This window comes from Asparagus officinalis, chromosome 5, assembly GCF_001876935.1.
Source record: "Asparagus officinalis chromosome 5, Aspof.V1, whole genome shotgun sequence".
NCBI classification, from domain to species: domain Eukaryota; kingdom Viridiplantae; phylum Streptophyta; class Magnoliopsida; order Asparagales; family Asparagaceae; genus Asparagus; species Asparagus officinalis.
Genome location: NC_033798.1, coordinates 64,630,202 through 64,657,002, shown reverse-complemented (window position 1 = coordinate 64,657,002; position 26,801 = coordinate 64,630,202). Strand labels below are relative to the sequence as shown.

Below are 26,801 nucleotides of genomic sequence, written 5' to 3'. Positions count from 1 at the left end.
TATTGTGCTTATTGAGAGATCACTTGTAATACACTTGTACACCGAGAGGAGTGTGTGGTGAGGACGGAGTCGATACCGAGAGGAGTGGCGTCGGTGGCCTAGTGAGAGGTGATAATTCCGAGCACTTGAGGGAGTCGATACGTGAGGACCAACACTTGAGGTTGTAGCTTGTGTATGTATATTGTGAGATTTTTGTGAGAGTTGTCGGTTGACTTGATAACCGAGTGTGTAGAGAAGTTCCGACTTCCAAACCGGGTGTGTCGTAATAGTGGAGATCTCCTCAAGGTGAGGAGCGGAGACGTAGGTCGTGAGAACCGAACTCCATGATCATATCTTGTGTTTGAGTTTGCCTTGTGTACTTTTTTTTGTGCTTGTATTTTTCTTTCTGACTTATATATCTCCGAGAAGTTTTAATTAATCAATGAAGTTTTTAAATTGGTATAAAATTGTATTAGATTAGCATAAGACCCTAATCAACTCCTCTGGGGGTCTAACAACGACGAGTAGCACGGGAGATATTTTTGCTCTATTTTGAATTTTTGGGCACATAAGTGTTTTTTCGGAAACTATAAAGGATTTAAGTGCAGTTTAGCTTTCTTTGTGCCCCTCCCCTTCCCTTTTTCGCGGTTTATTAGGAAAGTCAGCAACGCTCGCAAGAAAAAGCCCATCATTTCGTGCCCCGTTTCTCGTTCTTTCTACGGTCCCTTTTCTTCTCCGTCTCTCTTCGAAGAGCTCCGACGCCCATCAGATCAAAATCCAAAACCCTAACCCTAGCGCAAGAAGAACAAGAAGGAGCAGCAGGAGCAGGGGAGAGAGAGAGAGAGAGATCATTAATCTCGAAGAGGAGGCAGATGGAGAGCGAGTCTCCATTGGTCCCTTTCCCGCTCCTCCAAACCCCGATCGAAACCAACTACAGGGCCTGCACGATCCCTTACAGGTTCCCCTCCGATAACCCTCGCAAGGCTACTCCCGTCGAGATCCAGTGGATCGATCTCTTCTTGAGCTCCGTCCCCTCCTTCAAGTGAGAATTCATCCATCTCTCTCTTTCTCTTTCGTTGTGCTGTTACTGTTTGATATCAAGCTAGGGTTTTTAAGGTTGATGTGCTTGTATGAGTTTATAGAGGGACTCTCTTTGACATTGAACTAATGTTGCTTATTTATGTGCTCGTGTTAAAGCGAGTTGCATTTTGTGAAGTTGCGGACGAAATTGATGGTGGCCGGATGAAATAGATTTGGACTAACCGAACTGGATCAAGTCAGATTGACCGGCCGGTGCAGTGCAGCTTGCGTCTGGACCGTCCAGTTAAGAAAACAACCTATTTTAGCCAAGAAAAAGTAAAAATAAAAATAAAAAGTAAACGTCTTCCTTACCCACTCCTCTCACTCAAATCCTGCTCTAAAAGTTAATATTTTTTCCAGTCAATAACACTTGGATCTTTACCAATTAAGATCGATCACAGAATTATGGGAGCTGTGAAGCAGCAAACACAATACAAAATCGAGGGAAGTGAGAGGAAATTTGTGTTCTAACGAAAAGAAAAAAGGACGGGTTTAGATAACTGACCTTAAAGCGGTCGGTTTGGATTGAAATATTCTAAACCTGAATGGATCCAAAAATATTCTAAAACCAAATGGAACGGGTTGGTTAAATCGGTTCACAGTGATCAATGCTTATCCTTACTAATTGTTAGTACCTCCACATTGTCAATTTGATCCAATGATGAACCAAAGTATCCGCTGTAGTATGCTATACGAGGTGGATTGGTTCATGGATACTTAAGGGAGTTTGATGAAAGAATCCACTGTTTTATCAGTTTCCTTCTAAAAAAATGTATAATAACATTGCCATCGAATATGAGTATATATAGAAGAAAACCATTGAAAAGGGAAAGTCAATTGGAGAATCGGTTTATGGCCTCTTTGTGATCCTTAGCTTCAAATGTTCCATAAAAAGGATAATTAATTGGAGAACTCGTTTCTGGCTTCTTCATAATTCTTCAGCTTTAGATGCACCTTCAGTCTGAGGTCTGGTGGGACTTGTGGTAGCTGAGTTCCCCTTCAATTTGAGGTCTGATTGAAGCTATCTAGTAAATCAAGATCATACAAATAGGGAACAAGATTGCCCCCCCACCCCCACCCCCCAAATAACATCATTGTCAAAATGACAAGTTGTTCCGTCTTAAACTGAAAAAGTGATGGATGAAAATAAATTAGACAAACAACAAGAGAACATATATCACAAAGATCAATGTACCAAACGAATGATATAGGTCAGCAACATAGAATTATAGAATTTGGCATTAATTTGAGGGGGAGAGGGATTTGGAGTTACCATAGACAGGGTTCAGTAAAGGTAAGATAACTTGCATGACGATATTAGTTCTAATTACATCAAGGTATAATTAAATAGCAATCATCATTCTAGACTTCTGTAGCATTTGAAACTAGGAAGTACGTGCGCGCGCACACACACCAATCAATTTTGAAATTTCATAGTCATGTATTGTAAAGTTGATCTGCAAAAACCTATAAACAAACAAAGATTATACCAACTCCACAACCATGTATAATAGTTAACCCATACAAACTGTAATAAGTTCTGCATTTGTAATGTTAGTCTTGTTAAACATTGAATGTCTTTCATCTCCTCTTTATCTCTAGCTTGCTTTGTATGTGTTGACCATTCAGGTGTACTGCAATGCTAGTCAATTCTTAGTCAATTTTGTTTCTTAGTTGAATTCACATAGGAAAATCCTTTCTAGAAATATTTTGTTGCTAAAATTTACCCGAGTATTCAAATACATTGCTCTAGCTCCGAGAAAATACTAATCTTGAGGAGAATTAGTGGATCAGTTGGAGAGCCCTGTTACCGTCCAATATTTATACTGTTTGAGGGTAAAACTTGTGCTACATATCTTTAAGATTATGTTCAACATATTCTCAGCATATTCCTTTATTCTCTCAATCATATTCATAACATCTCTCAATCACATATCCCATTATATGTTTTCCTAGTATACTAATATTTTCCTTGACAATACTCATTGCCTTTCACTCTTTAAATTGATTGAGATCTTTGTATGAGTTTGAGTGAATTTATTGTATTTAAATTATATTAATAATTCAATAACAAAACTTACTTTATTATTACTGTAAATGTTGTATTTTAGTTTTGAAAAATGTTCCACCAGTTTCCTGCTTTACGCTCCTTTCTTTTGTATTAGCATGCATGTAGCATGTTTAGGTATTTACATATATCTTCTTAATCCTTGTAATCTTCATTCTATGTACATTTATTGTTTTGAATAACTGTATCTTAATAGGTAAACCATTTTCTACTCTTCCTAGAATTGATGAGAAATTATTATATATGTGTTTGAGACGCTTCAAATATTATTTACTGTTTGTTACCTATAAAGTTGAACTGTCAAAAGATGTTTTTCTTAATTTTAGTCAACTTCTGTTTTTCTATTTTTTATTTTCTTTTTTATTTATTTTAAACAATTAACAAGGATACAATAATACAGTAATAGCTAACTTAAAGGAGGAGATGACACAAAATAGAACAGAACGGAATAATATGATTCAGGTAAGTCACAATGTGAAAAGCCAAGATACTTTTCTATAGAATATTTTATTCATAAAATGTGATTGTTCAAATTTGTAACAAATTATTCTTAAAACTGGCTTAATTATTGTACACCTAATTTTTGTTTTTCTCAAAAAGATTATCTTTTGTTGGAGTATTTATCTTGTCATGGCAAGCATCTTGAAATGATCCTTTATAAAAGAAATGGAACTCTAGCAAGGATAATTCATTTCCCTATGAAAGGAAATTAAAGAATGTAAAACACAACCAAGGTACAAAATTCACGCTGATGATCTGAATTTATTTGAGACAATTTGCTAGCTAGGATCATAAACCATCTTTGGTACTAACATGACATGGGTGCATTGAAGATACGAACATAAAGTACACAAAAAGGTGAATCATTCGAGCTCTCAACCAAAGCAGGATTTTAACCGTTTCTTATTAGACTACATTTATTTATTTTTCATCTCAATAATCAATATTTTCAATGGGCCAGGTCTTAAATCACCATCTTATGCGTTGGTCTGTGATTGCCTTGATATATCCCCATTTGCTGTTTGATATAAGCTAGGGAGGCTTGGGCATGCCTTGCGGGCATATATCATTTATGCTTAGCTTACCTTCAAGTTACTAATCAAATTCTCATTTCTTGTAGCATCGTGTCATCTCATTGCAGAACTTGTATTGTTGCTTGTACTTTTTATCCGGTTTTCATTTCCATTGCTTAGCTTGAGGAAATAGTCTGGCTGCGGATTCTGCATGGCCTTGAGTTATCCATTACTCTAAGGTTCACTAACTTTTGCTTTGTGCTAAGTTTCCATGGTGATGAATACATTAGTCGGACATGCATGCAATGAGATTTTCGTATTCTACAATTATTAGGTTTTTTTCTTGAATTGCATCTTAGATTCCTGGACCCATAGCCAAAGTTCATGAATCATGGCATCCTTGTGTGGATGGATGAATACAAAACTCAGTTGCATTTAGCCAAGTATGTATCACTGATGTGCACATCTACTTGTTTGCAGCATCTCTATTTCTGTTAGATGCTTTTCAAATTCTATAAATGAACTACAGATACTACAAGTAAACTCCTTACTTAGATCTATACACGTAGCTTGTTGTTTTGATAGGACTTCTGTTTCTTTTATGTTTTTGTTGCAACATGTGTGCGAGCATGCATGGTTTCGTGTATCAGTAAATAACTTCTCAAATGTTAAGGAATGCGTATCAGTTAACAACTTCTCAAATGTTATGGAATGCCAAAATCAACGGTCATTTCTCACTTGGACGTCTCTCTAATGCTAACTTAATGAGCTTTGAACTTCTTTGCTTGCGTTTGTGCGTGCCGTGACTGCTTTTGCATGATATGTATGTATGCATTTTCAGTTAGGCCATTCTTAAATGTTAATGAACTTCAAATTCTACAAAGTCAGTCCTGACTTGGATCCGTACATGTGAACTTGTTATGATCCAACTTGTATTTCTTTCATATTTGTGTTTCCATTTCGTTTTTGTGTATTGCTGCATTACTCATCAGAACTGGTTTTGTTGCAGGCAAAGAGCAGAGAGTGACAATACAGTTGTTGATGCCCCTGAAAAAGCTGAAAAATTTGCTCAGAGGTACTTTTTTGTTTTTATTTTTCATATATACCCTTTGAAATGTTCATATTTGTTGCCCCTCAAAACTTTGTTTTTTGATATCCACTCCAAAAACATATGTTTTTTTCTCTTTAAATCCTCAAATTTTTGTTAACTCTGCTCTATATGCATGTATGGAAATTGATGGGGAACATCTAGTTTCCTATTTTGTCTTTCCTCCATCTTTAGTAGACCTCGGTTGCAAGTCGGAGTGCTTCTTTTCTTACATTTGTCAAGGACATTTATGTAATTACAGTCCTTGAATTTTGCTTCTGGACAGTGCTAACTGATTACTAGTTTTTCAAATAACTTCTGTACAGAAGTGTCTCGAAGCGGATATATTTTAATACAAAGATTTAAGGGGTGGGGGATTTCCAGAAAACCCTTTGACTTTGTCATCAATAATTGCCTTTACTTGTTCCTCTCTTTCACCTTCTCTGAAGTAAGATATTATTTTAGGCTTTAATTTGCAAAATATTGATACTTCAACAATGAAACATGAATGTATCATGCGTATAGTCGATGTGCAATTGTTTTGGTATTGTGTGACTAGTGTGACATACTCTATATGACTTCAGTTAAGGGGAAAACCTATTTTACCTGGGTACTTCTATCTTGAAGCTCTACCCGTACCCGATATATACCCGTACCTGTACCCAAACTCCTTGGACGCCCCTGGCATATATGCCTATATTTATTCAGGCATGTACTCAATTAATAAATACATGTTTTAATATGGAACACTTGTCAAACATCTCCTAAACGTAGATCCTACACTTCACATCCACTTCTTGAAACTCGTGGGTTCCAGTTTAAAAAACGAGTGTTTTTACAATTTATAGTTCACATAATCAAAGCAAATGTTATAGGATTTAATTCTCATAACACATGAATAAGAAAATATTGATCTCATGTAAATTATTAATTTCAATATATGTGTATACAGATATTTATATAGTCGTGTCCCTGTACTATAGTTTTGCAAATTTTTTCGTGTCTCGTACTTGTAACGATACCCATGCAACATAGGGGAAAACTTATGTATTTGAAATAAAATTGACACATTTCAAAGTCATACCATAATTAGACAGTGAACATATAGACATATGTGCCTTTTGCATACTTTCTTATAAATGTTTGTTTACATGTTGGAGATGTATTGGATGCATAATCAAGTTGGATAAGACACTGTAATAAAATTGTAGATCATTTCTTTTCTGCAAATTTTAAGGCCAATAGCGTAAGTTGATGCCTATTTGAAGGAGAGTTATTCATTTCATGTTTCATTATAATTTTCTAATGCATTTATCTTATTTTGCATTCTTAATGAATGCAAGGATTATTTTGAGGAATTATTGACTTATATTAGCTCCAAACTTAATTGCTATATTTTCTTGGGACATCCATGCCATCTGAAATTGCTTGCATTCCTTTTTTTTTTCCTGTGATTAAATTTCCTATTTCTCATATCAATCCCCTCCTTTCCGTAAAGGATGTGGGGTTTGATAATGGTTTTTTATCTCATAAATTAAAATCATTTTAACGGGAACTATATTTCTTTTCCTTGAAGATGTTATGCTTACTCTCAAACCCTCTCATTGCGTATCTCTTGTCATCAATGCCTATGGAGAACAAATCCATGTTCAGAAGTCTCCATAGAAATTGTCAAAAGTCAACAACTAAGTTTGCCTAGTGTCAACCTTTCAAACTAGTGTGAATAACGGAAGTGGCCTCACAATAAATAAGAAAACATGTTATTGGTCATGGGTCAGCCTAACAAACAACCAACCTAACCCCACCATCACCCAAAAAGAAGGAAAAAAAGAAAACAAGGATGACATCTCATTTTCTAGGATTGCTATCTTGAACTCTCTCCCTTTCCCTCTCCCTGTCTATGTCCTCTCACTCATATTTAGCATGTTTTTGCTGGAGGGAATCTCTCCTGTCCATACTCTATAGTTTCAGATGCTAGAAGTTTGACATCAATTCAAGAGAGTCGATGTCAAATCATAGGTTCAAAATCTTACTTTTGCCTTATTTTTTAGCCATGTTGTTTATTGTTGGCGTGATATGGATCAAATTGAAGGCCATAAACTTTTGGTGATTTTAGCCTTAATATGAATCAAATGACTCGGAACTCCTAACACACTGTTTTAAAAAATCTCCGCCTAGTCCGTTTAGGCGTACGCCTAGGCCTAGGCGGTACTTAGACCGCCTAACTAGTGCCTAGCGTCTAGGCGGTATTTAGGCTGCCCACCTAGATTTTACGAGCGTTTAGGAGAGCATTGTCTGCTTACGTGGATTGCACCCTGTAGGCCTTGAATGTGATTTTATGTGTCGTAGCATACACGTCCTCCAAACTCCATTAACCTCCAAATATGAACACCTCCACTACCTCCTTCGACCTTCAGCAAAACCTCATCAACCAACATTTAAATGAAGAAAGAAAAAAAATACCCAGAAACCGCTTAGGCGCCCGCCTAGGTGACTAAACGCTGGGCGTCAAATCCGACGCCTAGAAGCGCCCAACGTTTAATGTAACATTGTCCTAACATACATAGATTAATTTTAGTATCTTTTTAATAGCCTGGCCTTTTAGCATATGGGTTTCGAATGGTCTCTTGCTACTGTAAAAGATAAAATAATTGTTAGCATAAAATCATTGAAGGTGTATTGCTAAACGAGAAAAAGAAAGGAAAAATGAGAAAGATGAAAAAGTTGATTAACATAATTATCATATATTATCACTATAAAAACAAACTTGCTATTTATTCAATTTAAGAAGTGTGTGTAACATGATAGGATAGATTAGTTTGCTATTCATGTGGTAAAATCATGGTGAGAAAATGACCTTTTCCAAGCTTATTTACTTTTGCGAACACGATATCTTCTTTTCTTTATAGAGAAAGATGTTAGTTTAATTCTAAAAGAATTTAATGGGTCACATTGTTCTTTTATTGTTTGGCGGTGTATCTTCCTACCCTATGCCAGTTCTCTAAACCGTAGTGGCAATGTTCCATTATATCCAATCTTATTTTAGTTTTTTTTGGTTTGTCATCATCCATCCATATGATGATGAGAAGAGTTTCAACTTCTAAGTTATCTGCTACCAAGTGGCGTTTTAACTGACAAGACTAGTTCTATAAAAACATAATGAGGTAATATGACCATCAGCTCAGTTCCTTCTTGAATGCCCATTTTTCCAATAGTAGATTCCATAAAAAACTATAGTACATTGTTTCTTTGATATTATAACGAGCTGAAAAAGTGCAAGCTTTGACTTCCTTACATCTATACCAAGAGCCAAAAGTACATGCATGTCATACTATATTAGCATATTATATAGAATGCATTGTTCCATATCATGTAAAATCTAGGACGGACTGTTATTATGCATGTACATTAGGAAAACTACTAACTGTTTTCTTCAACGACAATGATACAACCATTCTTAATAAATTCACAAGCTATATATGTTTTAAATTTGTAGGAATAGAGTGCGACTTTATAACGTGCATTAAGCAACTACAAACCATTTTTCATCAATGATGATACAATCGTTCTTAATAAATTTACATTCAAATATGTTTTAACTTTATAGGAATAGTTATATAGATAGCTAGATAGATGTGGGGAGGGAGGGAGAAAGGGAGGGAGAGGCAAATACTCTCTACGTGATGTGGGGAAACAGAAGACTTCAAATTCTTTAAACAAATGGGAAATATATTTCTATGGAAATTTCATCTTGATAATCATAAATATTAAAGGACATTTGACAATAAAAAATAACAATATTTAACAGTGTTGATAACATAGGTAGTACACATTGTTTGTACAAAACTTTTGTTAAAAAGCATAATTATAATTTGTTATAAGCAAACATATGTAAATACATATTCATGTTTAGGCCAATTTCAGCTTAGAAGTAAGAGTAGTACTTAGAGGATGTTTGTATGTTGTAACCACAAAGAATAAAGAGTAATCTAATCAAATTTTACACGCCAAAAGAGAGAAGCAAACAAAAAACTGTTTAACATGAAAACTCTATTGTAACTCCTTCGTAGAGTCAACTTCGAAAGCATCTTCATGTTCAATTTCATTGCCTGCACTAGAGATAGTGTAGATGAGTTCGCATTTTGTTGAGTCATTTTATATATGTTTCACACTTGGTTAAGTGGTTTGGCTGAATAATCTACCGAATTGTGTATTGCCCTTTAAGTGAGACTTATGATTTCAACACAAACTTGAAAAACTTATTCATGAGTTCGTATATATTTTGGAGAGGTCATTATCCTAAATTGTATAAAAATGTTGGTGATATTGTTCCATGTAGCATATGCAACAATTATTGATGTATATATTGAAGAATGTTGGAACATAAAGACATGATTTCTTGATATTGAGAAAAAAGATGCAAGATTTAACTATAACGAGAGGTTAATGTGCACTATGATAAAATGGTGATTTGTAAATATTATGTCCTAACAAGGGTATGTGGATAGATAGAGTGAGCATATAGTTACTGATTGTGTAGATATCCTTAGGAGTTTTGCAATAGAGTTCACTAAACCGTGACATCTCAGCATAACCAGTTTGAAGTTGGTTGCTTTAGCCGTCACTTTATTTGTGCCAATAACCAAGTTTGATCAATGAGAGAGGTTGAGAAGGAGAGAAAAAAATGAAGAATTATTAACAATCATTGCTAACTTTTAAACGTGTAAGATGATAGAGTAACTTACTATTTGAGACAAGATTGAGCTTTGTGCACTCCACATCTGGGTCAATTTTTAATCTTGTGAACTCTTTTGTCTCTAGCTTATAGTGCCCTTTTTTCGCCATAGGAATTTTTAAGTTTGTTAAGGAACTGTCAGTGTTTGCTAATTGTTGGGACATAGAGAATGTACCATGAATTTTTTCGCTAAGGCCAAACTTGGAAGTAGGACAAACTATTTCTTAAGCGGTAGAGTAAACATTTTAGTTTTTTAATATTCTTCCTTTAGATAGTAAGCACACACTCTTAGAAATATAGTTTCATTTGTAATGAAAACCTTAGCAAAGTGAATAATTTTTTTCCTTATATGTTTGTAGTAGGAGGGCGGATATCAATGATAAGATTCAATATATTTTGTTGAAAGAAGATAATCAGTAACATTAGTAAGTTTCCAATTAACAGTCAGTAGAAGAAGAAAAAATTAATGAGAAAAATAAAAAAGTGTAAAAGAAAAAGAGCTAATGTAGATTGATTTCATATAGTTCTAGGATAATGTGCTCTTAAAAACGCACAACCTTGTCATCAAAGTTAATGAAAAGGTTTCAAATTTGTGTTTTGTTATGATTTTAAAAATTACAAGTTCAACTTAAAAGAGCAATACTCAAGTTAGTTCAGTAGATTTGCTACCTATAGCATTTACCCAGTGCAAAACATAGATGAGACAGTTTAAGAAAATGATAACTAATTTACTTAGCCTGACTTGGAGCTTATTCTACGACAAGCAATGAAATTGAACATGAGGAAGCTTCTGTGACGACTATGCTGAAGGCACTCAATCTAGAGTTTTGATAATAAATGATTCATCCTTTTTTTCCTTTTTTGACATGTAAATATCAATAGTAATATTGCTAGATACTTCTTCATACAAAATACTCAAATGCTACTTTTTTATGGAGTTTGTTCACTTTTTTTAGACTGTCCTCTACATTTCCAATTATTTTCTTTTCTATTTTTTCTATTTTTACTGTATTTATTGTTCTATCTGTTTTTTTCACATAGTTGCTGGGAGGATGGTTTCGTTTCATGTTTTATTTACATAGGTATTTAGTTACAGTAAAGTCATTGACTCATATATTCTATTGTGTACCTCACATTACTCGATTCTGCATATTGCATCGCGTCTTGCACATGTGCACTTAATGAGGGATTTTGTATTCCGCATACTTGTAAACAAGACGCCAATCTTGTGGAACCAATTCGTATATATGAGAGTTCGCAAATGTACTGGGAATTGGTACGCAAATGTGTTTTAATATTTTTTCATACAAAATATTTAAATGCTTATTTTTTTTTATAAATGAGATGGCATCTTATAGTTGTTTTCTCTTTACCCACCCCACACTAGTACCAAGACATAATGTTTGTTTGTCCTGCTTTTGAGGAATTACTATTGCCTGCACGTATAATATAATATCATAAAATGTAATCTAAATAAATAAAAGTCCATATCGACTTTGCAATATTTAATTGAGCCAAAATACCATTTGATATATTGGAAAATTATGATATGTCGCCCAAAAATTGCTAAAGCTGTTATATAGTTTTGTGACAAGCCATATTAAAACAAATAACGACGAACATATCGGTTGATATGTTGGCTATGTCAGGGATATATCACCCAAAATTAGCAAAAAAAGTAAATGATATTTAGGCCATATCGTTTTGCAGCAAGCTTTGTAAAAGGATATATCGGGCCATGTTGGGATATTTAAAACAATGTTTCTTTTAAATATTTTGGAAGAAATACAGAATATTGCACTCAACACTCGAATAAAATATATATTTACTTAACTTTGATTTTAGCGTATAAGTACCTTTAATGGTATCTGCCAAAAATATATTAAATTAGAGGGCTAATTTAAGTCTGTATATCTATCTTGAACAATGCTTTGGTTGTCAATAAGAAAGTAGATCATTTATCTGATATTATTTTGCGGCCTTTTTTGTTGAAAATTTGGAGAACATATGCAGTTTATCAATTTCCTAAGCATATGCCTGAACTTAACTGTCCATCTTGATCTTAGTGATTTTGTTTCCTGCTATTCTTTTATGTTATACTCAGGGTTTTAAAAAGCATTCGTGTAACTCGCATAGGCTTTTGCCTAGGCCGAGATGATACCTTGGCTATCTACCTAGCACTTAGGCAGGCTATGCGCCTAGGTTTAAGGAGCACCTAAGGGAGTGTGGTTTGCCTACATGGACTGCACCCTTTAGGCATTGATTGTGATTTCCTCCGTTACAGCCTCCACATCCTCCAAACTCCAAATACGAACACCTCTACCTCTCTTGACCTTCAACAAAACATTCTCCACCACCACTCTGCCTAGGTATCAGTCCAGCCTGTAAGCTTTCTATAATATTGGTATTTTTCTATCACTAATAATAATTATAAGCTTAAAAACAAGGAAAATGCCTAGGCCTCGCCGAGGCTCTAGGCGTCGGGTCTAACGCCTAGGCCACCTAGCACTTTCTGTAACCTTGGTTATACTTTCAACCTTATCCCAAAACTCATAACTTGGTATGACTAGTAGTGCAACCAGTGGTTGGTTCCATCACTTTTTACTACAAGTTGTTGTCTAGCCAGAGTTAGAGCCTAGACATTCCTCTCTATTTTTCTGCCAGGCTTCATAATAAAGCAACTGTTTACAAGATATGGGCATGCCATAAAATTAGCATGCCACTTGACACTTGGTTATTAGCATGCAATTTAAGCTCACGCGACCAGCGAAACATGTATAGGGGAAGAGTAAGGAACAAGGAACAGGAAAGGCTCTTATCTGGGACTTGGCTTCTGAATGAACTGTCTTTTCCATTGTCGTCTGTGAAATGTAATCCTTCACACATCTGTTGCTCGAATTGAGTTATCTACATTAATTGCAAGTATGTTGTATCATTGCCCTTTTGTGACAATAGTTCGGTGGCTTCATAATTCATTAGCGATGCAAATGACACTATAAGAGTATATGATTTAGCTAATTTTTTTGTGCCTTGTAATGTTGAAAGATACACAGAAATCCTTGAAGACATGAAGAAGAACCCTGAGAGTCATGGTGGGCCCCCGGATTGCATTGTAAGACAGTGGTTTTAAGTTAGTTCTCATGGCTCTATGAAGTTAACAGTTGATTCTATCAGAGTTTTTTGGTTGCATTCAGTCAGTCTCAACAAGTTGAAGCTAAAATTTCCTTGTAATTTTAGCTTCTTTGCAGACTTCGCGAGCAAGTCCTTAGAGAAGTGGGCTTTAGAGATATATTCAAGAAGGTTAAGGTATATTTTTAAATAATTGACAGATTCTCTATTATATTTTTTCTTGAACTGGGTTGCTTAATGATGTGCTTCTATTCTAGGATGAGGAGAATGCAAAAGCTATTTCTCTCTTTGAGGGAGTTATTCGGCTTAATGATGCCACTGAAGACGAGATCAAGCGTGCTGAGAACTTGATTAGGGGTATATTGGCAGGAAACATATTTGATTTGGGATCTGCACAGGTATTTAATACCAAGGTTTATATGCTATGTTTCTGAATTATCCGTTAATATCTCTGTTGAATATTCGATGAAGATTAAGAGCATGTTTGGAAACTGGTCAAAGTGGCTTATAACTCATTGAGACATGTTTGGTAAACAACTTATTTTGGCTTATAAGCCAAAAAAAAAAAAAGGAAAAAAAAAGAAAAAAAAGAAAGCTGGGATAACCAGCTTATTTTGTTGGAGGCTTGTAAGGCAAAGTTTGACCAAGTCAAAGACCATTTTACTTCTTAGCATTTAAGAAAATTACAAAGCCCTCTTTTGTTAGACCCTAGAGGGGGGGTGATTAGGGTCTTATGCTAATCTAATCCGATTTAAATACCAATTAAAATTAATTAATACGTTATCCTAGCAAGTATGAAATACAACAATATATATGAGCTAGGATAAGCAATATACAATATGATATATCCTAGCAAAGAGATATATAGCAAAATATATATGCGAGGATATATAAACTAACACAAGGGTAAACAATATAAACTAGATAGTGGATCATAAAAAGGATGAGTAATGCACAATTGGCGATATAAGATAAATGCAAAAACAACTACGCCAAAGACAAACTCAAACAAGCAATATGATCACGGAGTTCGGACCTTCCGTCCTACGTCTCCGCTCCCCACTCCCGGGGAGAAATCCACTAACACAATCCGGTTTGGAAGCCGGAACTTCTTCTACACACTCGGTTTTCTAGCTAACCGAAAATTCTACAACTCACACTCTTGCAATCACACTCTACACTCACTAAGTGTTGGACCTAGCCGTGTCTCCCTCAAGTGATCTAGCTTATGAAATTAAGAACAAACTTATAAAATGCTAGAATTGAGTTTAAGGAAACTTCTCTATAGATGACAAGAGAGAGGGAGAAGAGTGATTGCTCAAACACCAAATGATGATCTCCACTTGCTCTTGTGAAATTGTCTTCACAAACCAAAACACTCAAATGCTTAAAAGCTTCTTAAACCAAACTTAAACAAACACTAAACAAGTTTAAACCCTTGTTAAAAAAACTTCTTTAAAAACTTCTTAGATTATTGAGAAGAGATCAGCAATGGGGTATTTATACCCTCTCACAACTCAGCTAAAAACCCCAAGCAAAAAGACAAAACAGCCCCAGACAACTCAGCTCAGAAATAGCCGTTAGGAGACAACGGCTCTATTGGCGGTCGACCGAAAATTCTGTCGGTCGACCGATGGAGAATTTCGGTCGACCGACGGAAAAATCCGGTCGACCGCGAGCAGGTCTGAAAAACAAAAAACAGGCAGAGACTTCGTCGGTCGACCGGTGCGGTCGACCGATGGAGCTTTCGGTCGACCGGACCGGTCGACCGACCAACTACCGAATACTGATACTCTGAAAAATAGTTTTGAAAGCTGTACATCTGATTTTGAAACACTGTTTAAAAATATCAAATAAATTCTAAAAAATGTAAAACTTTGGGGAATGATTGTAGACATGATAATAAACATGTTACAATGACTGGTTTCCAGAAAGGACTTCCCAAATAAAAAATATCATCATTTTACAAAATAGTCCAAAACACGAAAATGTAAACATGTGAATTTTGACATTTTGGCTAAACCAACTTTTAAAACTTTACAAAATGATTTTATAGACTTAGTAAAACATGTATGAACTGATATTGAAGTCTATAAACTAATAAAACAATATTTTCACAAAATTGCATATTCTATGCAATGTTTTCAAAAACATAATAGAAAATATGAAATATATAATTTCATATATATAATCATAAAAACTCAAAACACATGTATGTATATATATAACTATATATATATATGCATAGAAACCAAAACTTATGTATATATATATATATATATAACTATATATATATACGAAGAAACCAATAAAATGTGTGTGTATAGATATTGAGCTTAACGTATTAAACACACATAATATAAAACCTAAACTAGATTACCCAAGCCGATCTTGATCTTCAATAAGCTTGACTTGGTACACTTTGCGGATGAAGCTTGAGCTTGATCTTTAACTTGAATTGTATGTTGCTTCACTCCACAATTCCGCCAACCTCCATTTGATATCGTCGTTGAAGCGCTATTCCATCCATCCTCCAACAACGTTGTTTGTCTACAATAAATAGATAACACAAGCACTAGACAAACAACATTAGTTGTAAATTGTTTGTTAAACATCATCAAAACAAGAAGGCCAACATCTTTCTCTATCTCCGACCCCTTTTTGGTCATTTTGAGAACAATGATGGTTTATAAGCCACTCATTTGTCAAACACTACCATTGGAAATAGATTATAACCCACTTCACTAATAAGCCATTTGTGGGTTATAAGCCAAGTGGGTTATAATCTAAAGTTGCCAAACATGCTCTAAGAACAATGTAATGACTTTGGTTCTGGAATAATTTCTTTAAGAGTTACTTTTGGTGCTCTTCTACTAGTTTAGGATCAGAACATTTACATTTAGTCATAGACCTATAAGAAGTGTATTAGCATATGAATGAAAGTTCCTAAAAAGTATAGTTGCAGCAAGAAGGCAGCTGTGACGATATTATTTAAGATGTAATCATTTGTATATAGGCATCATAAATCATTAAATCCCATATATAAAATTTGTGCACCATATCACTATGACACCAATGCAGCATGCATGGCTTAATAGTCCAAAATACTTTTATGTGGTATGGGTAACATGGGGATGTACAAAGATTATTATGATGTGTAGAAGCACAAACATAGACAGGTGGACAAGATAAATTCTGTAAAGCTAGTGAATGAAATGTCAATAAGACAATGACACCAGTATGAAGTAACATTTTTATTTTTCTGAGTGTCAAATGTCGATTTGTTATGTTAGACATTGACCCCCCAAAAAAAAAATACAATACATAATAAAGACTAAAATTTTATACTCATTTAAGCAATTACTCTTGGTTTTGTTCTCATCTTCAAATAAACAAGCTTGATATATCTCAATTCCTGACCTCAAACATTGAACAGGTTTATTGTATGCTATAATGTTAATATGAATTGTCATTCTTTTATGTATATAAATATTAAGGTTTTGTCATTAAAACAAAAGAGGAGTGCTTGAACCCAAAAATATTAGAATGCTGGAATATGCTCGTTAAAATTTGATTTCTTTTACTAATGTTCATGTTTTTTTTAAGAAGCGTCCAATATGTATCGAGAAACAGTCATTGTTCTTAGTATATACACAACAAAGAGCTTCATAATAGTACCCCTGTGCTACTATGTTGACTTTCTTAATTTTTGGGTCCAAGAAATCTGTTGCATTTGGTATTTACTTCAACAGCAGAAGATAGCAATGAAATGAATACAAATTCGAAGAAACAACCTTGCCAAAAGTCTTTAACTGTTTTCAAAGATTTTGAATCAAAACTTTAAATTAACTGAAAACATATTTTATAGATTAATTTGATGCACAAAATTTAGTGTGGGAAGGGTCTTAGCTTTCGATCTCTGTCCAGCGCATGTTACCCTTGAAAATAGCAGCTTGAACTTCTCAAATTACCAAGATCACTATTTTTTGAATTTAACCTGGTAAATCGGAAAGTACCTTTTATCTGCATCATTACAATGATGTGATCAAAGTGCCCCCAGTGAGGAGAGGCTTTGTGACCTGGGCTTTAAGTTCATTAAACATTGCAAAAGGCACAAGCCTATATGTTCAAATGAACTGCCAAGGCTTTGATAACTCCTGTTAATGATAGAATCAGAATTAGGTTCCTGTTTGCATTTCTTTTTTTTCCGCTTTACCCCTCATATAATATTTAATTATCATCTTCATGAATCTTCAAAAGTGAAAGCAATCAGAGTTTCATGTCATAATTCTTCTGTCTTCTGTTACTATCTGAAGTTTCTTCTAATTCAAATGGAGACTGCACTATCTAGACGACCTCTTTAGTTCAAATTAGCTATTTTAAGTCAACAATTGAGTTCTTAAATGCTTTTCTTACTAGTTTTTCCTTGTTTCCTGTGATGTAGCTTGCAGAAGTTTTTGCAAGGGATGGCATGTCCTTTATGGCAAGTTGTCAGAACCTTGTTCCTCGACCTTGGGTAATTGATGATCTGGACACATTCAAAACAAAATGGACTAAGAAGTCATGGAAGAAGGTAAATGGTCTTTTCCATACTTCCACTTTTATGATTTGCTACAACTGAATGACTTTAAACTTGAGATTTTTTTGGTAGTTGCTGGTCGGTGAAGTTCATGTAGCTGGAAAAGGAAATGGTGTTGAGATATCTCATAGACCTTGATGTTTTATCACTTACAAATTTCATCGATAGGGTATAGGAATGTTGGATTTACTGGACACATCACGGTGACAAACGTAAACTGCATCTTGAAGGAATAACCTGGTGACTTAATGCTTCTTAATTGTACTTCACAATCTAGATGTTGGCTTTAGTTGAATACTTCAAATCCACTAATTGCTAAACTGCCTATTTTAGGGTTTGGATTCTCTCTGACCATTGGGTTTGGGCAGTGTACTTATGTAGTTTCAGATATTTATGCAATATGTCAACTCTTAAGTATAGCCGGGGCTTGGGTTGGGAGTTCTATTGAATTACTATGTTAGTTATAGTTTCTGTGAATTACTCTGTTCATTTGTACATGAAAGATTTATAAGTGCATATAATTGTGGCCTGAGCTTCGTTTCCTTATGGCATGTTCCTCTAAACATGAGTCCTCCATGAAATGTGCAAGGCTCATTGGTTGAAGTTTTAAAATATGCCGTAGTGCTCCCCTTGACAGGGACATGGCAGTTTCAGAATTTATTTTCTTCTTTTAATTATACATTATGCAAGCTCCTGTTTAACAGTAGTTCCTGTAGGACATTACTGGGATATCCTTTTGTGTTAATTATGTTTATGGTCTTCTATTTGAACTTCATATTTTTGCTGCTTTTTACAGGCTGTCATTTTTGTTGATAATTCTGGAGCTGATATTATATTGGGCATATTGCCATTTGCAAGAGAATTGCTTCGGCGTGGTACAAAGGTTAAACCCTTTACTGTCAAATGGCCTCGTCAGTTTTCTTTTCTTATCAAATGGAAGCATTGCTGTATTGTTGAATTTCAGACTTAGACTTCTTGTTTTACTTGCTTAAATTGCTTTCAGCACCTCATTTGTTCAACGTGAACTTTTCTAGACAACAAATTGAGTTTCATTTTTATTTACTATTGTATCATATCAGTAACATCTTTTAGTAATCAAGAAAATGAAATGTTTTTATATATGTTTAGTATGAAAAACCTTGTTATATATGTGTAGTAGACTATCCATATCAGGCACTCATTTCACACATCAGAATAATCACTTATTCCCCTTGCAGTCTACAACAACAACAAAGCCTTATTCCCAATTTTTTTGCGTTGGTTATGTGAATAACAACAAGTGCAGCTAAATTATGTTAAATATAAGTGAACTATGATCATCAAGCAATAAATTATGTTAGCTCTTTTAATCATCTTTTTCATTCTTTTTCTATTAGCATCTTTCATTGGTGTGGTCTTCCATTCTCCCTCCCTCTCCAGCTTTCACCTAGACTAGTCTCTTGTTGCTTATGATAAGTTCTTTTACCACTTGTAAAGCAGATATGCATCTTTATTTTTCTATCAGAATTGCTTCAGTCCTCCAATAATATGATTTTTTTTAATGATAAATGAACTGAAAATTAGGCAGGATATTTTAGTCCTTTCTTAGTTTATTTTTATTTTTCATGTTTTTCTTCGCAAATCATTCCCTGCGCCCTTCCTTCTATTTCCTTTGTTCAAGCCAGAAAATTACGGAGATTACGAAGGCAGGAAAAGACCTAATTGTAAAGAAGGGTCCAACTCTGCTGCTAAAATAGTGTTATCATTAATTTTTATTTCATCTTCTTCCTCTGTTTAGACTCGACACTAGTATCAAATCTTCACAATAATGATGGGATCTCACAAATAATAGTGTCCACAAAATTTTGTGTATTACAGTATGTAACCTCGGTACTTTCATCTAAAATAGTACCCGTACCCAACATGTACCTGTACGCCCGTACTTGCACCCAAACTTATGGACACTTCTCGAACATAAGCATATGTTTATTTGGCTGTGTACTCAATTATATCATACATTTCTTGGATGTATATCCTAGTCCTCATTTTTTGGACGTATATCCTACTTAATTTAAAACAATACACTTCTTTGGAAGTATATCCTACACTTCATATTAACTTCTTGAAAAATGTTGCACATTGGTCGGTTTTGTTTCAGTCGATATTCAGTTCAGAATTCTGACTATAGAGATCTGTTTGGCTATCTAGCTATAAATGAGCGGTTTTCCAATTTATAATCTACATAAATAGAAACATAAACATGTTATAGGACCTTTAATTCTCATAATATGTGAATTGAAAAACATTATTGATCTCCTGTAAATTATTAATTTTAATACATATAAATATATATGCATACATATACATAGCTGTGTCCCCGTGCCCTACCTTTTGCTAATATTCCGTGCCTTGTACCTGCACCTTACCAGTACCCATTACTCATACCTGTTTCCATGCAACTTAGGTATTATCTATCAGTAGAAAAAAAGAAACCTCCCATATCATCAACATACAAGTGAATTGAGAACTTGATCCACATCAAAATTTCTTTGAACCTATTTTTGATCAAATATCTTTAGTTCTTAGACCCAAGGATCAGTTTCGAAACCTTTTCAACATTTAATCACACAAAGAAAATACTCAGTTCGAAGAAGCGAAGAGAATAACCAGGGAGGTTGGATTTCGTCTGAATAAGAACTGCTGGTGTTCAGGGGAAAATGGAAGAAACAAAAAGATGGAAGGTTGGGAACAGATAGTGAAGAAGACAAGCACAACTTATTATTAAGACCAAACCACAGTATTATTTACTACTAATGTCATTGGAACAAGGCTTGGCAAACTGGTTAAACAGTTTAAAAATGAGAGAACTAAAATTTCGGAGCATATTTAGTTATTTACCAATAGTGTCATCAGAACTCCAAATTTTTTTAAAGCATTGAAGTTGTTGGCTTTTTTATTTGTTTTCTGATTGATGTTTGGTAATTGATTTGAAGGACCTTTTGAAAAAACACAAGTTAAAAAAGAGAGTAGTTTGGAGAAGGCAGATTTTATTGCTTCTCAATCTCAGGATCAAAATTTCCTATGTGATGTGTCCCATGTGATGTGTCCCTACTTTTCTCCTACATAATCGCATGCAATATGATCTCTAACTAACGTTTTCAGTTACTTCTGTCTACTTTTCCTGACTGTTATTAAAGGCTCTTATCTAATTGTTGTGTGACACACTCAATTCCCAATCAAACTCTTCTAGAGAAATCTATTTATGATATTGATCTTTCTTTATCAGAATTTTTTGGGTTTGAAGTGCCAAACAGATGAATGCTGTAAATTGTATAAGTTTTTTCCCCCTGATAAAGAGTTTGGATTAATCCTTTAGAAGGGCTTACCTGTGAGCAAATGCAACGTCAAACACACCCTTTGCCTCACTTCTTTTGATCCCCCCCCACTCGTTGGAAACTCTTGGTTGTCATAGGATATGTTCATACCATCTCTAGGGGTTCTAACTTCATCTTTGGACCTGTTGGCTCTCTACCTTGTTTTATTTGCAATTGTGTGGAGGTTATCTTATCATAATCAGCGTATCACTGAGATCTCAACTTCATGTTGGATTAACTTAAAGTAACACCTAGTAGTATAAACTCTGTAATAAAATTACTTCAAAAGAATTGTTTATAGGGGCATGAGAATGAGGGAAATGTTCATTACTTCATTATATAGATGTAACTTCAATAGCCACTTGTTCACAACACAGGCCTTTGCCATATAACATATTAACAACTTGTCCAAAGTTGGTGAATGCCAACGACTACAAGCAAAAGTTCTCATGAAATTCTTAGGAGTCAGGTCAAGTCAGTTTCTTTCATCAGGATGTCAATCTTGTTGAAGTTTTAATGAAAGAAAATGTAAGTACATAAAAAGAAGATAGAAAAGGGGTGATACTGCATGCAAACTCAATATGATGCGGCAATTTGACGGAAGTGTTAAAAGAATTTTGGTGGTTTTTTGTTGCAAGTTAAATGACAGTGGAAACTTTTGAATTCACTTGTTATCCTTATAAGAGCTGCAGTAATAGTTTTTCTCTGTCCAAGATATAAGAATAGTTTCGTCTTAATTTTTTTAACTTTTAACAGTGAATGTAATTTATGTCCCTGTTCCTTTTCATAATTGTTTCTTTTCAAACTGTCAATCTATTTCTTTGGTGTGTCCAAGACCTGATGCCTGCCAGAATAGTATTACATCCACTATTTAATTCTAGTCTTATGTTGATGCAGGTGGTTCTAGCAGCTAATGAGTTGCCTTCAATCAATGATGTAACTTATACTGAACTGGTTGAAATTATAAAGAAGGTGATGGTTGTATAGTATATAAATATAGCAGGTTGAATAGAAACAATTGACTCTGATGTTTTATTCTTTCCCTTTATCAGCTGAAGGATGAAAAGGACCAGATTGTCGGTGTTGATACTTCCGGCCTTCTCATTGTCAATTCTGGCAATGATTTACCGGTAAGGAACTCTAATTTAATCTACCGGGCTCGATGTATTTATATATATACCAATATGATTTTCTTAGGACAGATCCCCGTGTGAATTTTTAGGTAATTGACCTCTCAAATGTATCACCAGAGTTGGCATATCTGGCAGCCGATGCAGACTTAGTTATATTGGAGGGAATGGTAAGGCGTTGCTAGTAGACTTCATCTCGTGTTTAAAATTGGTTGTGTTCTCATGCTTGAGTCACTGCAGGGACGTGGAATAGAAACAAATTTATATGCTCAACTGAAATGTGATTCAATCAAGATTGGAATGGTATTCCTTTTATTGAACCCCTTTCTTGTTTATGGATGTTAACTAAAGGGAGGAATAAATCCAGGTTGGAAAGCTCATGCTTTTTTATAAAATCTTTTTTCCCTTCCTTTTGTTGCTCATTCTTGACAGGTGAAGCACCCAGAGGTTGCTCAATTCTTGGGTGGGAGGCTCTACGATTGTGTATTCAAGTACAATGAGGTGTTGAATTACTGATGCCGTCTCCGTTGAAGCTGTTCTCTTCAATTCTTCATGTCAGCAGTTCCACAAACAGTATTTATAAAGTGAAATCTACGACAGATATTTAGAGACAACAGGGTGTGCATAAACTTTATACACATTTACAGTAGATGAAATTATCTTTAATAATTTATAAATACGTTTCATTTTGGATTTGTTTGATACTATTACTCTTTTATATGTTCGTCTTCTGAGTAAAGGGAAAACAACAAAGTTAACGCACATTAGTTAAATCTAAGTAATGAAGATACTAATTCATTTGAGGGTCTAGAATGGAAGTCAGACTTTTAGTGCCGTACTAAATTAATCCTCACCTATGCTCCATTAGGTATTGACGACTGATGCAGGTGTAGATCCAATCTAGTTCGTTCAATCTTGTAAAATATTTATGCTTTCTGGCATTTACAAAATTACCTTGTAAGTTTTTTCCTGATGCTTATACTTGTTCTCGATACTGAAACTAATTAAAAGTGCAGAAATGCTATCTTTTCCATTTTGACATAACGAAATTTACTTTCCTTTCGTTTGAGCATGTCTACGTGCATTAAAATTGGTTTAGAAGATAAGTTCTATTTGCATTCATGATCCTTTTCGTTTCCTTTTGGCTGTGTCCAGGTATTTTAAGGCTAAAATCCCTACCGAAGGTAGGGTGCAGCTTTGGGAATTTATGCAAGCAATCATAACTGTCATTTATGTGTTGGCTCCGTTCACTATAGTACTTAGCTAAAAACTAAAATTAACATAGCCTTTTATCTCAATTTTGTCGGGTTGCTACATGAATCCTCTTCTTCCATTCAGTTCTGTTAGAAGGCCATCTCCTCAGTTCAGTTATGGCTATACTGTCCGTACTGAACACTAACACAAACATACTTGGATGCTTTGGTTAACGATATAAGCAAACAAGTTAGCTGGGTAAAGTTTAAAGTTTGAAGATCTGGGGGTTGGGTACCTAAAATGATGGAGATACCCTAAGAATTTTTAGGAGCAGCAACAAAGCGCTAGAATTAAATTTATACTAGTTTAGACGGATAACCTCTTGGATAATTTGATTAGTTATGAAACATCTGTGAGTGGTTCCATTGGTTAAAAGACCAGTCAGATATAAGTATCAGTCAGAAGTATAAAAACATGCGACAAATCCAATTTTTCAGAAACACAACGCGTATCGTTTATTTTTTTTCGCCTTCAAAAAAATTGAACCCCAGCCCTTCCGTCTCTGAGATCCCTTCCTATCCAATGTACGTAGTGTTACTTCATGTGAAGTTAATTGTTGCTGTTTTCAGGAGTACCTTAAAACATCATGACTGGAAATTTGTAGTGCATAACTCGGCATTTTTATTAGGAAAGAAGAAATACATCACATGGTTATATTAATACAGAAAGCCTCCAATGACATAAAGATTTAAGCAGAAAATATTTATGAATATGCTGCAAATTAGACAGTACAGGCCAGGAGATAATGTCAGCAGCTGTTTCACTTCTTCTTGGTAGGAAAAGAAGCCATCTTGTATATTCCGCAGAGCCCTTCAGGCTTTCCAGTATTCCTCTTCATCCTGATATACCCTTTCTCCCCCCAACTTGGACCCCAGGAGTTCTTCACGATGATGTAATCCTGGCCCTTGGATGTCCCGTATCCAACTGCTGCTACCCCGTGGTCCAGATCAGTCCCACAGTGTCCATCGAAAACCCCCTGCGACCATTTTGACAGATTATATCTACGTAATTGCGACTCATTCCTAATATACATAGTTGTGACTCATTCCTATACTATCGCCCAATTGCGGATAGACCCTATGTAGTTCTACTGTTGCAGACAGACCCCTTGGGGGTGAACTTTTTTTATTACTCTTTTACCCTCAGAATGAGGAATTTTTTCCTTATTTTTGACAAATTAGACCTCTTGATGGCAAAAAAGTCAAAAGAAGAGGGTTCCATCCACAGTTAGTATAACTATCCTAATAATAAATGGTTATGGTCAGAAGAAGCGCCATAAGCAATAAATGATGGTGATTAAAGAAGAGGGTTGATCCAAAATCAAACTTCTTACCCCACTGTAGAACTGGAAATTTCTCCCGGAGGCTTCTATAGCAACGCTAACAGGCTGATGAGCCAACGCTTTAAGCAGGCTCACTTCACTGTTTCTTGGCACATCTTCATACCCACTAATAGTCACAACCTCCATATCTTTCTGAATTCAGATACACGGGAATAACAGCGGACGCCACAAAAGATCAGAATTGGAGAGTTCACACACGTGAGAAACTGTTGTTAAGAGGTTACTTACCTTCGCCTCATCGCATTTGCCTACTCTCGTGAGGTAAGGATAGTCATCCTCGGTGTGAAGTCCACCGTTGGAGGCTATGAACTTGAATGCGTAGTCCATGAGACCTCCATTGCAACCGTTGTTGAATTTGTTATCGCAGTCGATAAGCTCTTGCTCTGATAGCGCCGTCAGGTTTCCCGTAACGATCTGGTTTATGCCTTCAACAGCTGCTACCGTTGAGAAAGCCCAGCAACTCCCTGCGCACAATTGTAGCCTCAGTGTGATTAGCAAATGAAATTTATAAGAAGACGGACTAAAACATACTTAGTTTTGTATTTTTTTTTTCTGGGTGTAAGATTTCTTCATGTAAATCTTTTGAGTTGGTAATTGTTTTTGTTATCCACTTCTCCAGCATCCTTTGATTTTAAAGCAAGTTTTACATCGATACAAATCATGTTGAAACTATTAAATTTTGTGTTCCAATTATAAATTCTTTTGTTCTTACAGCTAAATGTTGTTGATTTTTAAACTACGGTTATTTTTATCTTGTCATATATTCATTAAACGTGTTCTATTATGTAACACATGGTTTAAATGTTTCATGTTGTAAAATAATCATGGCCTAATACGGACAAGACCTCTTGAAGTATTGCTGTTTTGAACTACTACTACTCAAGTTTTACTGTTGCAGAAAGACCTCCTGAGTTTCTTTCAAAAAAAAAACTATTTTACCCTCTGCGGGGTTTATGTGTCAAACAATTTTCTCATTCCCTGGGGTAAGAGTAAAGAAATTTCACTCAGGGTGTTTTCGCGACCGGATACTGCATGGGATCTGTTTGCAATTAACCCCATAATTATTGTCTGTTCAAACTAGTCCCATATGGAGACAGAGGAGATTGAGGATAGAAAATGAGAAGGCTACTTTGTTCTTACCACATTGTCCTTGGTTCTTCACATAAGTCACCGCTCCCTTCTTCCTCCAATCCACTGACTTTGGCAACTTAGGAGCATCCTCATCCCTGAAATCTTCACGGCTCTCGCAGTACCCCTCCATTCTCTTTCTGAAATCAGGCCTCAATCCAAGGTACTTCTCCTTGAACTCGTCATGACTCATATCAGCGAACTCATTGAGCCCAAGCCAGTAGCTACTCTCCCTCTTGTTAGTTTCATCAATATGCATCAAATTATCCTTAAATATCTCAAACCTCATAAGCTTCTCCTTAAAATTATCGTAAATTTTGGCGTGTTTGTCCATCCACGATTCAAAGAGATCGATCAGACTATCTCGAGACATAAGGTCCTTTTCTGAGTAGCCAACGATCGAATAATCTCTAGGAATTGCGGAGCATTTGAGGAGGCAAAGGGAGAAGACTACACATAGGAGAGAAAATTTGCTGCATGACTCCATATCACTTAGTAGAGAAATGAGATTGTTCAAGAGAGTTGAGTGTTTTGGCTCTATATATAGGCTTTCCTATGTTGCTTCGAAGGAAAGCATATGTGATGTCTGGGGCTCTTTGCATAAAGGATACTAAGGCTTCAAGCTTAGTCCAGTAAACAGCCTTTGGTTTCAAGTCTTTGTTCAGTCTGATTAAAAAAAAAACATTATTGTAGCCTGTCATCAGAGATAGGTTTCAAGGGAAGAGACTTTGGTTTAATCTTTGAAGCAAGGTAATTATTTCGACTAGTTTATGTTAACCTATTCGATTACGTGTAATACTTTGTTAAGAGGAATTCAAGTACTGTAATTTGCTTTTTGAAAATTATATAGCATTTATGAATCATAGAGAACTTCGATAGTTTCCTCTCGTTGTGTGATTTTGCCTAACTGTAATTTAAGTTGAA

The 26,801-nt window shown here is 35.2% G+C and overlaps 2 protein-coding genes across 2 annotated transcripts; one reads left to right on the top strand and one right to left on the bottom strand.

The window, feature by feature from the left end:
* LOC109843650 (uncharacterized protein At2g17340-like) lies at positions 616-22,772 on the top strand. Its single transcript, XM_020412606.1, has 12 exons — positions 616-1,021; positions 5,150-5,215; positions 13,008-13,074; positions 13,200-13,268; positions 13,349-13,489; positions 17,536-17,664; positions 18,467-18,553; positions 21,921-21,995; positions 22,076-22,153; positions 22,246-22,323; positions 22,394-22,456; positions 22,586-22,772. The coding sequence occupies exons 1-12, from the start codon at positions 852-854 to the stop codon at positions 22,667-22,669; spliced, it is 1,107 nt and encodes a 368-aa protein (XP_020268195.1). The 5' UTR covers positions 616-851; the 3' UTR covers positions 22,670-22,772.
* Positions 24,005-26,400, bottom strand: LOC109843651 (cysteine protease XCP1-like). Its single transcript, XM_020412607.1, has 4 exons — positions 25,890-26,400; positions 24,978-25,213; positions 24,741-24,881; positions 24,005-24,383 (listed from the first exon to the last, which is right to left on the bottom strand). Exons 1-4 carry the CDS (start codon positions 26,362-26,364, stop codon positions 24,168-24,170), a joined length of 1,068 nt encoding a protein of 355 aa, XP_020268196.1. The 5' UTR covers positions 26,365-26,400; the 3' UTR covers positions 24,005-24,167.

Bases quoted from the DNA above. Each gene is read 5' to 3' on its own strand.
- LOC109843650 (XM_020412606.1), top strand. From the start codon at position 852: ATGGAGAGCGAGTCTCCATTGGTCCCTTTCCCGCTCCTCCAAACCCCG. The intron at 13,075-13,199 runs GTAAGACAGTGG...TTGTAATTTTAG, and splicing joins GTGGGCCCCCGGATTGCATT to CTTCTTTGCAGACTTCGCGA. The intron at 21,996-22,075 runs GTGATGGTTGTA...TCCCTTTATCAG, and splicing joins TGGTTGAAATTATAAAGAAG to CTGAAGGATGAAAAGGACCA.
- LOC109843651 (XM_020412607.1), bottom strand. From the start codon at position 26,364: ATGGAGTCATGCAGCAAATTTTCTCTCCTATGTGTAGTCTTCTCCCTT. The intron at 24,882-24,977 runs GTAAGTAACCTC...ATCTGAATTCAG, and splicing joins GCAAATGCGATGAGGCGAAG to AAAGATATGGAGGTTGTGAC. The intron at 24,384-24,740 runs GTAAGAAGTTTG...AAATGGTCGCAG, and splicing joins ATTTCCAGTTCTACAGTGGG to GGGGTTTTCGATGGACACTG.